General features: G+C 35.1%; 1 protein-coding gene across 2 annotated transcripts; it reads left to right on the forward strand.

The window, feature by feature from the left end:
- Window positions 1-1236: 1236 nt before the first annotated feature.
- CENPW (centromere protein W) lies at window positions 1237-12252 on the forward strand (the record flags this gene model as incomplete). 2 transcript variants are annotated; one of them, XM_081296500.1, is made up of 3 exons in its annotated part: window positions 1237-1516; window positions 8171-8284; window positions 10181-12252. In XM_081296500.1, exons 1-3 carry the CDS (start codon window positions 1391-1393, stop codon window positions 10205-10207), a joined length of 267 nt encoding a protein of 88 aa, XP_081152626.1. In that variant the 5' UTR covers window positions 1237-1390. The 2 variants fall into 2 exon arrangements, with proteins under 2 accessions (XP_081152626.1, XP_081152627.1); XM_081296501.1 differs by lacking the exon at window positions 10181-12252 and having other exon boundaries at window positions 1261-1516; window positions 8211-8288.
- Between the last annotated feature and the right edge of the window lie 388 nt (window positions 12253-12640).

A 12640-nucleotide genomic window follows, 5' to 3' on the forward strand; every position in this document is an offset into this window, starting at 1 on the left:
TAGGCAGGGTTGAGATTTGTCGGGGGAGTATGAGAAAATGAGTGAATGACTAGAGAGTTGGGGAGAAATGAGAGGGAGCATAATGACATACAACCGACTGCCAGAGGGAAGAGAAGGCACAAGGTGGGACTGGGGCATCAGAGGGACAGAAGTATGGGAGCCACAGAAAAGAGAGAGGGCAGTAATCCTAGTGGTATCTAAGAATTGTTGTAGTTGGGATTCTGAAGAAAGAAAGTTCAAATGCTGGAGATGAGGTTGAATAATAAGATGTTTGCATTGAGAATATAGAAGAGTAAAATATTTGTAACAATAAGGATTAGCTTATGACCACAGGCATGAGTGGCTTATATAGGGGGTAAGAAAAGATCACTGGCAGAGAGGTGGTCTTGGAAATGAGAGACAAGATAGTGGAAGGATCATCTGTGTGGATATTTGGAACATAATAATTATTATACCAGTACTGTTAGAGGTCATTAGAATCATGTTGGTTCTTAAAGGGTGGACCTCATACCAACTGTATCAGCGCCTCCTGAATATTTGGTAGAAATACAAATAATTGAGTTACGCTCACATGTAGTGAATCAGAAAATCTGGACTGGGGGGACTATGCAATGTTTTAACAAGCCCCCTGGGTGGTTCTGAAGCAGATGTAACTTTGAGAACTACTTTTATGGTAGCGCAGAAGATGTAAACTTTAGATTCTTGAATAAATAAATTAGTATTTAAACTATACCTGAAAATTATTGCAAGGCTCAATGGGAGGGTTCCTAAAATGAAAGGGAGCAGCATTTGTAAAGAAAAACTAGAAACATTAAAAGAGATAAGGCAAGATCAAACAAAATTATGGAAAAGTGAAAACTGTTAACTGTTCATTTTAGATGACCAGGCCTTGCTAGGAAGGGACTGGTTCTTAAGGAATCCTGATAAAAACACCACTTTTTTTCCCCCATTCATCTACTTTTTAGTCCATTGGTACTAGGTTCATTTTTAGAGGAAAAGGTTGAAGAACAAGTGTAGCTGCCCTGGCATACCAATTAATCTCTTCCTAATTTCTCATCTTTTCTAGGGAACCTAGAAGAAGCCGTTTGGATGCAGAACCGATTCCAGCAAGCTCTGCATTTTATTGTCTTTATGGAGCACCCGGGACCCGCCCCCGTGGGCGTTTCCCACCTAACCGCCGGCGCTTCCGGTGGCGGAGGGCGCGTGACTGACGTCATTGTGGAGCGCCGTGGGCTCTCAGTTGGCGGCGGATTCAAACGGCCGAACGCAGTCTCCGGGACCCAGGCAGCCTTAGAGCGTTGGAGTTCTCCTTACTTCCTCAGTGTTGGTTAGCTTGAGCAGACATCGAGAGGATCTCGGCAGCTGAGGCGGCTGGTGCCCGAGCGGGAGAATGGCGCTTTCGACCACGGTCTCCCAGAGGAAGCAGATCAAGCGGAAGGCTCCCCGAGGCTTTCTCAAACGCGTCTTAAAACAACGGAAGCCTCACCTTCGTCTGGAGTCGCGTGGAGATTTACTGGTGAGAGTTCATCCTTTCTTAGCTGGGAGTGGGGCCGGGGGAAGTAAGGGAAAATGGCTTCAGCCATTGTTGCTTGCTCCAGGCCGGTGTTTCAGGCATTTCCAGCATTAACGAGGCAGCTTTGCTGCTGCCAGCTCGTCCTTTCTTATTCCTGACGCCTGGCTATACTGGCATTCTCCGGAATATGGATATCTGGAACTTCTTAAAGGAACGCTGTCAGGAACATCAGCTCAAGGAAAAAAATATCGTTTAGGAGTACCATTTGGCATTGTGATTTGCTTCCTTGAGAAGACTATGAATGATATGCCCTTGAAATCGTTTGAAATTCAGAATGGGTCATATTTTTTTTGTGTGTGTAATTATTGTGAGAAGCATTTTTAAGCTCCTTCCCTCTTCTCTGCCTTCTTCGCTCCCTCATTTTTTTAATGTTAATCAAACTCATTGCCCTATTTCCTCTATAGTAGGCTGTTTACTAAAGAACTCTGATCCCAAAGGGCACCTAACTGTGAGTTCATTTTTCTAGACAATTAATATAATGATTGTTAGTTCAATTTTTACGCCAGCCCATTAAAGCCTGTTTAACTGACCCACATTACCTGAAGCATGATGTTTTCCTAATAAGTAGCCTCAAACAAATCACTGTATGATGTTTCTGTCTTGAAGTAAATTCAGTTTCTGTGTTGAATACTTGGAATACATATTCCTCTAGCAGAATGAACACTATTCCTCCAGGCTTAAACCATAGGAAGCACTTCCTGAGGCTTGTCATAAGAACATTTTGAGTAAAGGAGCCATCATAAGTGGACATTTAATTTCCAGAAGATCAAGGTACAGAATTCTGGATAACAAAGGCATACGGCACAGATAGTTTTCAGCATGCACTATTCCACCTGTTTTTAAATTTAACTTTTTTCCCAACCTCCCCTTCTCTCTAGCCTCTCAAAATTCTCCACTGATTTTCCATCTGTTGCCTTCTTTAAGGGAGTCTGTCTTTTTCTAAACTATTGTAACATTGTCTCCACTTTTTTCAAGTTTGGTCTTCAAAGCCTTTGGCAACCTTTCCTCCTGTTTTAGTCAGTGTTGTTGTTGTTGTTGTTGTGACTAAAAGACTTGACCAGAACGATTTTAGGGGAGGAAAAGTTGCTCCATTGGTTGGGGATCTAGGTGAGGCTGAACATCATAGAAGTGTGTGGAGTAGGGAAGCAGCCCACATGATGATCATCAAGCAGAGAGAGACTCTAGTTTCCAGATGGAAAATATATACCCCATAGACACTTCCCTAATGGCCTGCTGCCTCTAGCCACACCCCACCCATCTTCAATCTCCAGTCTATAAGGAGATTTGGTTCAGACTTTGGTAACACAATCATTTCTTCTCCAAACCTTCTTGCATTGTCTCACGTGATCTTTCGGGGGACACCTGACATTCAAATCATAACACCCCACTAGAAAAGTATACTTCTAATATCTCGTGCCCTCATTTTTGTTCCTTTTTAATATTCTATAAGAAAAGGCAGTACATGTTGTTGTGTTCTCTCTCTCCCCTTTGGTGGTAGCAGAAATGGTACAAATGGGCTGAATTAAGATGAAATTGACTTTCAGTACAGTTTTAGGTGGTTTATTCTGGATTTTTTTACAGGGACTTTGGAATGGTGGGGGGAAAAATGTACATCATCAAGGATATTCAGGAATCTACCAGCTGGTGCAGATGGTTTGGAGAAATTTCTCAAGTAGTCAGCTTCTTCTCAATGTCCACTCTTTTCTGCCCCAGAGTAACTGTGGACAGATGGGCTCCATGGTGGGGTGGGATATAGGTGTCATTGAAGAGAAAGGGGACTGGATATTCCAAGCCTAGGTAGTGGTGAGGAAAAGAAAAGTCTTGTGGCCACTAGCTATTCTCAGGTGGTATGCATGTTTTCTGTGGTGTTCATTAAACAGTTCTCCTTCTCTGTATTGTATATGGCATGCATCAACCTGCTTTCTTCGTTTATGTGTCTCTGCTTACCATTGACACTTCATAATCTTACCCAGCAGGTGTCCCACATTAGCTATGAAATGTTATACAATTAAAACAGTCTGTTTTGATCTCTTTTCTGAATGTGAGCATCAATTAAGAGTGTATACAGTTTAGCTACTGGGATGATTAATACTGTTCTTTAGAAGTTTCATATGCTGATGTGGCTCCTAGTGTAATATGCAGTTCTTTAGAGGAAAAAAACATATCTATCACCCTTTATTTTTTAAAAAAACAAAACTGTCTATTTTTATGTGCTTTTTAACATGATATTTATTTATTTATTTTACACATACTTCTTCTGCCTGAAGATGTCTTCACCCTTCATTTGGCAAACTGTAATACTTTTAAACTCTTATTCAAATACTACTTTTTTAGTGAAGCCACCTTAATCTCCTTAAATGGAATCAAATTTAGCTTCCTTTTTATTATTTGCTGTCATACATTTGACTGATTTTTTTTCATGGGTTTTATTTACCCACTAATCTGGAAACTTGAAATGAGAACTTTTTGTATTCGTAGTGTTTAGCACAATGCCTTGAAAATTCCAAGTGCATCGGTAATATTGGAAATACATGGTACCTATATTTGGATTGATATAGATTTTAGCAATTTACTCAAAGTTTCTTTTTCTTAACAGTTTTTCTGCACTGGATTTTTGTTATTTTGTATGTATTATGTGTTACTTGATTGTATATCCCCAGGATCTATGTTGATTTAACATCTGTTAAATTTAAATGAATCATTCAGTTTTCTAATGGTTCACTTAATTTTTAGATTTATCATAGAATGCCCTGAAAATATTTGGGGGCTTATGGTTTATATAAAATTGAAAAGTGCTGGCTGGGTGTGGTGGTACACACCTGTAATCCCAGTGCCTCGGGAGGCTGAGGCACAAGCTCAAACCCAGCTTCAGCAAAAGCGAGGTGCTAAGCAACTCAGTGAGACCCTGCCTCTAAATAAAGTACAAAATAGGGCTGAGATGTGGCTGAGTGATCATTTGTCCCTGAGTTCAATTCCTGGTAGCCCACCTCCCCACCAAAAAAAAGAAAAATATTGAAAAGTGTTAGGATAAAGGGAGAAAGAAGTCAGGCTGACCCAGGCTTTTGGTCAATTGAGACTGTAAAGATATGGAAATATTTTCGTAAGTTGTCTTTTGATTTACCATTACAGCAAGCTAATTTTTTCAAAGTAAATTAATGATGTAAAAGTTTGTCTTTTTAAAATTTGGATACCTAACTAAATTCCTTGAAACTAGTTTTTGTTATGACTATTTAAAAAATTAAGCTGTAGTTCATTTCAGTGACTCAGTTGAATTAACTGTTTGATTTCCCGGATATAGGTTGCTTTAATTTTTTTTTCTTTTGTGTGTGTGTGTGTGTGTGTGAGAGAGAGAGAGAGAGAGAGAGAGAGAGAGAGAGAGATATCTAAAAAGGAATGCTGTATGTTTAGCTTGTGGACATGAAGAGGAAGAGGAAAGTACACGTCATCAAGGATACTAGCATGATCTCTATATGGTTTAGTTGGTTTTCTTTTTTTTCCTTAAAGTTTCCTTTCTTTTTCTCCTTATTTGGGGATATATGGAGGGATCTTTTGGTCGTGTAAGAATAATTTGCTACTTACCTTGTATTGGGAAGTGGACTGAAGGTCACTTGGGAAACAACATTGATAAGGACTGGAGTAGTTCTTGCACTTATAGTACATTGGAGAAGAAAGTTAAGTGTGAAATTAATGTATAATATAGTATGTGTGGTGATAGGAAGTAAGGATGCAATCATTGATCTGTATAATCTTCTGTATTACGGAAGTTGGGCTTTCAGGGCAGTTTACCTGCCAAAAGAATTTTTGGAGGTAACGGTTCATTGGATTTCTAAAAGAACTTCAGAAGATTTAGTGTAAAACTGAGAGCTGAGACAAATCAGAGGTGAAACTGGAAAGGCCAATTCAAGTAGAGTGGAGTGTTAAGGGATATAGAATTTACCCTGAGGGCATCTGGAAGCTATTTTTAAAAGTGGAAAATAAGATTAACAGATGAAATTGTGCTGTATTATGGAGGTGTTTGTTTGTTTTTTCCCTGAATATTGAACCCAGGGCTTTATACATACTATTTAAATGCTGTACCACGGAGCTATATCCCAAGCCCTGTGGAGTATTTTTGCTATAAAAGGAGATGGAATATCATTGGAAGTTTAAAAAAAATTAAATTTCATGGTAAAATGTAAAGAGTTAGAATTGGAGTGTTTTGCCTTAGGGTATTTTGAAAATCCACGAAGACAATGTGTCAAGTACAAGAAAAATATTATCTTCCATAGGTTCTTCATCTTATTAAATTTAAATTTCTAACTCCTGTTTTCTTCATATACTACTGGAATACTCTTAAACACCTAATAACAATTCAGAGGTGTAACATTATCTAATTAACATTTAGTGAACTCTGAGGAAGTATTTGTGTGCTGTACACAAGATGATGAACATTAAGTATTGTATATGAATTGTTCTAACTGCAGAGATTGTGTATTATGATGTAAATAACAATAGAAGTTATATGTTAAATATACTATCTAGACTACAAATTAGTACAACCACTCTGGAAAGCAGCATGGAGATTCCTCACAAAACTGGGAATGGAACCATCATTTGACCCAGCTATCCCACTCCTGGGTTCATACAGAAAGGACTTAAAAATAGCATACTACAGTGACACAGCCACATCATTGTTTATAGCAGTACAATTCAGTACAATAGCCAAACTATGTAACCAACCTAGATGCACTTCAACAGATGAATGGAAAAAGAAATTGTGGCATATATATGGAATGGAATATTACTTGGCCATAAAGAATAATGACTTTATGACATTTGCTGGGGTAAATGGATGGATCTGGAGTTTATCATGCTAAGTGAAATAAGCTAATCCCCCAAAACCAAAGGTCAAATGTTTTTGCTGATATGTGAAAGCTAAGCCACAAGGCTTGGGGTTTGGAGGAGAATAGAAGTTCAGTGGTTTTGACAAGGGTAATGAAGGGAAGGTAAGGGGGATAGGACTAGGAAAGACAATGGGATAAATCTGCTATAAATTTCCTATGTACATATATGAGTATACCACAGTTAATCTCAACATCATATATATTCACAAGACTGGGATTCTAATAGGATATAGTCCATGTTTGTATAAATATATCAAAATATATTGTCATGTATAACTAAAAAGAAAAACAAAATAAAAAGGATACTAACTGGATCCAAGTTGCTAATGCCCTCAGGTACCTTGCAGAAGCAAAGAATGGTAAAGATGTGAACAGTAATATAAAGAAGCATTACATATGATCCTAGAGGGAGGATTGAGATAGGACTTCAGTGCACCCTTTATTCTCTCTTGCTTGAGCTATATATATTTTACCTGTTTTCAAGGTGTGTGCGTACAGATTGAGTAGCACTTTTTTGGTTTTGGATCTCTATTTTGAGTAAAATTATAATGTTAAAGAGCATATTCAGATAGTGAGATTATATATATATATATATATATATATATATATATATATACACACACACACACACACACATACACACACACACATATATATATTTTATATATACAATTTCTAATGTAAGCATTTATATATGTATGTGTATATACACATATTGGGACATATATAAGAACATGACATAAATCTGATGATATATGTGTTTTGCTTATATGTAAATCTTGTTTCTGTAAGAATATATAAGAAACTGGCTATCATGGTTGGTTAAGGATGATGTGAAAGAGTGACTTATTTTTGATAGTCTATGCTCTTATATTTTTTATTTTGTACTGTTATTTGGAAATAATTATAGACTCACAAGAAGGTGCAAAAATGGTACAGAGTTCCTATGTATCCTTTACCTAACTTTCTACAATTTGTTACACAATTAGAACCCTTTAAGCTTTTGAATTTTGTACTGTTTATATTATCAAATAGTTTTTAAAAAGGAGGTTTAAAGATTATTAATTGTAGGTATGATTATTTTATGAAATTCACAGATAAGTAGGTTGACTTTGGCATGAAATTTTGTACTTCAACATTCTTTAGAAATTTTAGTTATTAATATATTTTTAAATAAATTTTTATAATTAAATATCTGGCTAAAATATCTTCTTAGATGTCTCATAGTGAATTAAGAGTTTTGATTTGATATTTTCTGGAAGTTTAAATACATTACAAGTTTAAGTTTATTTGAAATCAGAAGTAGGACTCTAAGTTTTGCTATATAGTGATGCTTTTCAAAGATGTTGTCTCTGGCCTTTGGTCTACCTTGTTTCTTGTATTACAACGACTGCCTCTATGGATGAAATCTAAGATTGAGTTATATTAAACTGAATTCTATTTAGCTTTGTAGTTACTTGACTTAACTATTAGTAGCAAATAATATAATAAATTTTGACCAGAAACTTTATATAACCTTGAAATCTGTCAGAAATTTCTTTGCAGTGATTTCAATTTTCCCTATTTTATTTTCCAGCTTTGTTTTGAGATTTGAATGATTTATGAATGAAACCTCTTACAGAGAAGATTGTATTTTTAAAAGTCATTTTGGAATATTATTTCAAACACATTAGTGTTTTAGCTTAAAAATTGATTTGTATTTTCTCTTTAAAAGGTTCATTTGAACTGTTTACTCTTTGTTCATCGATTAGCAGAAGAGTCCAGGGCAAATGCTTGTGAGAATAAATGTGGAGTCATTAACAAGGATCATGTACTGGCTGCAGCAAAGGTAAAATCAAATTTCTTATTCTTGAGTTAGAATTAACTTAAAAAATACCACCTGAGTCATTACCTCTGCCTGATTAAGGTACCTTTTTCAGCTTTGTTGTTTGAGTTATTTAACTTTTCATATTGATGGATTTTACATACACACACACACACACACACACACACACACACACCCACACACGTACACATGTACATAATATGTATATTATGGATTTCTGATGGCAAGTTTAATGGCTACCATTTAATGTTTCCTGAATTATTTTCTAGCTTTGTTTTGAGATTTGATTGATTTACAAATTAAATCTCTTACAATCAGAGAAGATTGCATTTTATTAGTATAACTATATAATGTTAGAATATGATGCCTAGGACAGAATTTCCCAGATATGTTCCTGAGAACCTTCTTTCCAAAAGATGTTCATAGATGCCCCACCTTATAAGCTTCTATGTTCAGAAAAGTGAATATACCATATCTCCTTTATTAGTCACAGTGTTGTTTATATGTAGAGCTTTTCTATAAGAATCTGCAAGAAACTGGTCACTGTAGTTGATGGGATGGTATAGAAGAGAGAATTAGTTTTGACAGATTATCTTTTTGTTGAATTTTAAAATATTTTTATTTTGAAATAATTGTTGACTAACAATGTGCAAAAACAGTTTAGTGCTCCATGTACCCTTTACCCATTTCCCACAAATGCCAACATCTTATATAACTATAGTTCTATAAAGTTATGAAAGGTTATGAGAAATGTACCAATATGAAACTTGCTGAACTCTGTTCAACTTGCATTTTATAAATTTATTTGAATACATATAAATATTTAGCATTTTGTAAATTCATTTGAGTACATGACACTTTCTTTTCTGCTGTCTGTATTAGTAGAATTGCTGGTCTAGATTGTAGACCTATTTGAGGGCCTCTGTGGAAGCCTTGGAGCGTGCATGATCTGTCAGTTTTTAAAGAGGCTTTTTATGGGGCTGGGTATGTGGCTCGAGCAGTAGTGTGCTCGCCTGGCACGCGCGGGGCACTGGATTTGATTCTCAGCACCACATAAAAATAAAGATGTTGTGTCCTCTGAAAACTAAAAAATAAATATTAAAAAAAAATCTCTCTCTCTCTCTCAAAAAAAAAAGAGGCTTTTTATGTTCTCTTGCTATTACAAACATTCCACTATTAAGAGTCACAATAAACTTTTCCCCTTTGAAAGGAAAGCAAGAACTCAGAGCTTAATGATGTGCGTGTTTAAATTTAGGTTTGTTTTTATTAATAAACTATATAAGTGTACCTAGCCAAAACAGTATCCAAGTTCTATTTTTTCTTTTCTTTTCTTTTTTTTTTTTTTTTTTTAAGTTGGGAGACCAGTTAAGATCTTATTTTGTCTTATTTCTGTCACAGTGAAGTGTTTTGAAAATTGTCTACTTAATAGGCTGTTCAATAGAAGATGATCGGTCTTGGTCTCCAACTGATATAATTCTAGCCCAAATATGAGAAATTTTACATTGTAGAGGATTTGTGCTACTTTATAGTTGTGAAATACCTGATTTGTAATAGCTTTTTGAGGTTTAGAGCATTCTCTATATCCTTCTATCACCAATTTCTAAAAACTTCAATTTTGAGAACATTAATCTGTATCCTTTTACAAGACAATTGAAGATATTAACAGAGGTAATTATTAAACCAAGTTTTGAGGACATAAACATGTTTTACATTCAATGAGAGAAGTAGACTATTTAGAGGAATTTAAGATCATTATAAGGCAAAAATATTCCCTAATTACCTTCCAAACTGGCTTTTAAAAATGAGAAAAAGACTTGTATATTGCTCACAAAGGGCTATGAGGAATTGTTTTGTTTTCTGTAGGTATAATATGAATTTTCATTTTTTTCCCTTCCACAGGTAATTCTAAAGAAGAGCAGAGGTTAAAAGTCAAGGAACGTGTTCTTGAAAATTATATGATATGCTGTTTTAGGTGGTAACAAGTCATTAACATGTTTTTTATTTTGGATTTATTCTGTGAGTTATTAAAATATTGGCTAGACGAGGAATGTCTTTATTTTTTTGCTGGCATTGAAATATCTCAAACACAGAAGACTATTTTACATTTTTTAAAAATCTATTTTAAGAGAACTCTAGTTCTTTTTACTTGTTTTGTTCTTATAAATGTTTTAAATATCAAACATGAAATCTGACTGTTTTAAATGGCTTGAAGAGATGTACTTTATACAATTAAGTTTATATATTTAGATTTAACCACAGCTGTGCAACAAATTTAATTTCTACAGAAGGACAATATGGAATCAGATCTAGGTACATTTTAAATGTGTTTTCCCCCCCCAGTGCTTTCACAAAGCAATACAATCTACTTTTTTGTTATGTCAATAGTAACAATATAATTATCTGAAAGATTGTAAACATCACTTGGGTTTTTTCAAAACACATCTCCTTCTCCAAACCAAAAAATAGAAATTCTGGATCAAATTGAGTTATTTTCTTCAAATTGTGTGGATTTAGTAGGTGGGATATTTTCTCCCCTAAAATCATTTAGAAGTTTATTGCATATATCCAATAGTGGAGGTGGTGGTTATTATTATTATTATTGTTTAACTTTTTGAGCTCATTATAGATTCCAACTTGAAGCTACAAAGGTAGTACAAAGAGGACCCATGTATTCTATACACAATAGAATATTGTATATCACAACCAGGAATTTTTTTACAAGTAGTGTGTTTATAAGTTCTATACCATTTTATCATGTGTAGATTCATATAACTACTACCATAATCAATATATAGAACTATGTCATTACCACAAAATCTTCCTGATGCTGTTCTTTTATAGTTACACCTGGCCCACAATGTCTTCCACCCTGGCAAACATCCCTAACTCCTGGCAAGTACGAACTGTTCTCTATCTCTGCAATTTTGTAGTTTTGAGAGTGTCATATAAATGAAATTACATAAGATATGATCTTTGGAGAGTTTTTTTTTTTTTAAACTCAGTATAGTGATTCATTCAAGTTGTCACATTTTGGTGGTTCCTCTGTGTTCCCAAGTGATTTTTTCATGGTGTGAGTTTATCACAATTTAACTGTTTACTTATTGATCGGTATTCTGACCCCCCCACCTCAGGTTTTGGGCTTTTAAAAATAAAATTGTTATGAACAATTGTATAGTTTTTATACATGTATCAATTTTCATATCTCTGGGATAAATGCCTGGCAATTTGATTGCTGGGTCAAATGGTAAATATGTGTTTAACTTTTAGAAATCACCAAACTATTTAGAATGGCTGTATCATTTTATATTTCTATTAATAGTATATAGAAGATCACTGTCTTTACGTTCTCATAAACATTTACTGTTGTTAATTTTTTAAAATTTTAATTATTCTTACAGTTTTAATTTGCAGTTTTGTAATGGCTTATACTCCTTTTAATTTCGCTGCTGAAACAAAGTATAAAGTGAGCAGTTTATAAACAACAGATTTACTTCTCAGTTCTCATTGTTGGAAGTCTCAGTGTGTCACCATGCTTAAATTAACACTTGTGTTCTGGTTTTCTTAGAGTTTTGAAATATTTTGAAAAGTTCTCAACATAAAGTTGCTTCTTCATTAGTTTTTGTTATTGTTTAGATGAGATGCCCCCCGCTGGCCAAAGCTCCTGTTAATGCAGGAATATGCTGAGGTCAAATGTTTAAATTATGAGAGCTGTAAACTGATGAGTACATCCTAGTTTCAATGGACTGTTAACTGGGTGGAAGAATGTGTGTGTGGATGCTTTGAAAGGGTTGTTCTTGCTGTGGCCCCTTCTTCCCCCACCACCCCTCTCTCTCTTTCCCCACTTCCTGATCCTGCCATGAGCTGGGTAGCTTTCTCCCACACAACCCTTCCCCCATGATGTGCTAACTCACCTTGGGCCCAGATCAGTGTAATCAGTTCTCTATGGACTGAGATCTCTGAAACCATGAACCCCAAATAAACTTTTCCTACTCTTTAAGTTTTTCTTGTTGAGTATTTTGTTCACAATGACAAAAAAAGTTGAATAAAACAGTTTTGTTTAATGATGGTATATATTAAGCAAAAAATTTCACTTTGACATTGGAACTAAGACATCCTGTTAGGAAATTGCTACTCTTGGGATGTACTTATAAAATAATAATTTCCCAGAAAGTGACATTGGGAAGATGGTGGACTAGGAGGTCTCAGTGCTCGTGTGTTCCCCATAGAATAAAACATAACAAACAGTATTGTTGAAATTATCTTTGGAAAAACTTCATTGTATAATGAGGAACTTTCAGCAACTCCTAGCACAAAAAAGGATGGCAAAAATAAATAGTATAGAAGATCTTATGTATGTTC

This window comes from Spermophilus citellus (assembly GCF_964194105.1).
Source record: "Spermophilus citellus genome assembly, chromosome: 5".
Classification (NCBI taxonomy): Eukaryota; Metazoa; Chordata; class Mammalia; order Rodentia; family Sciuridae; genus Spermophilus; species Spermophilus citellus.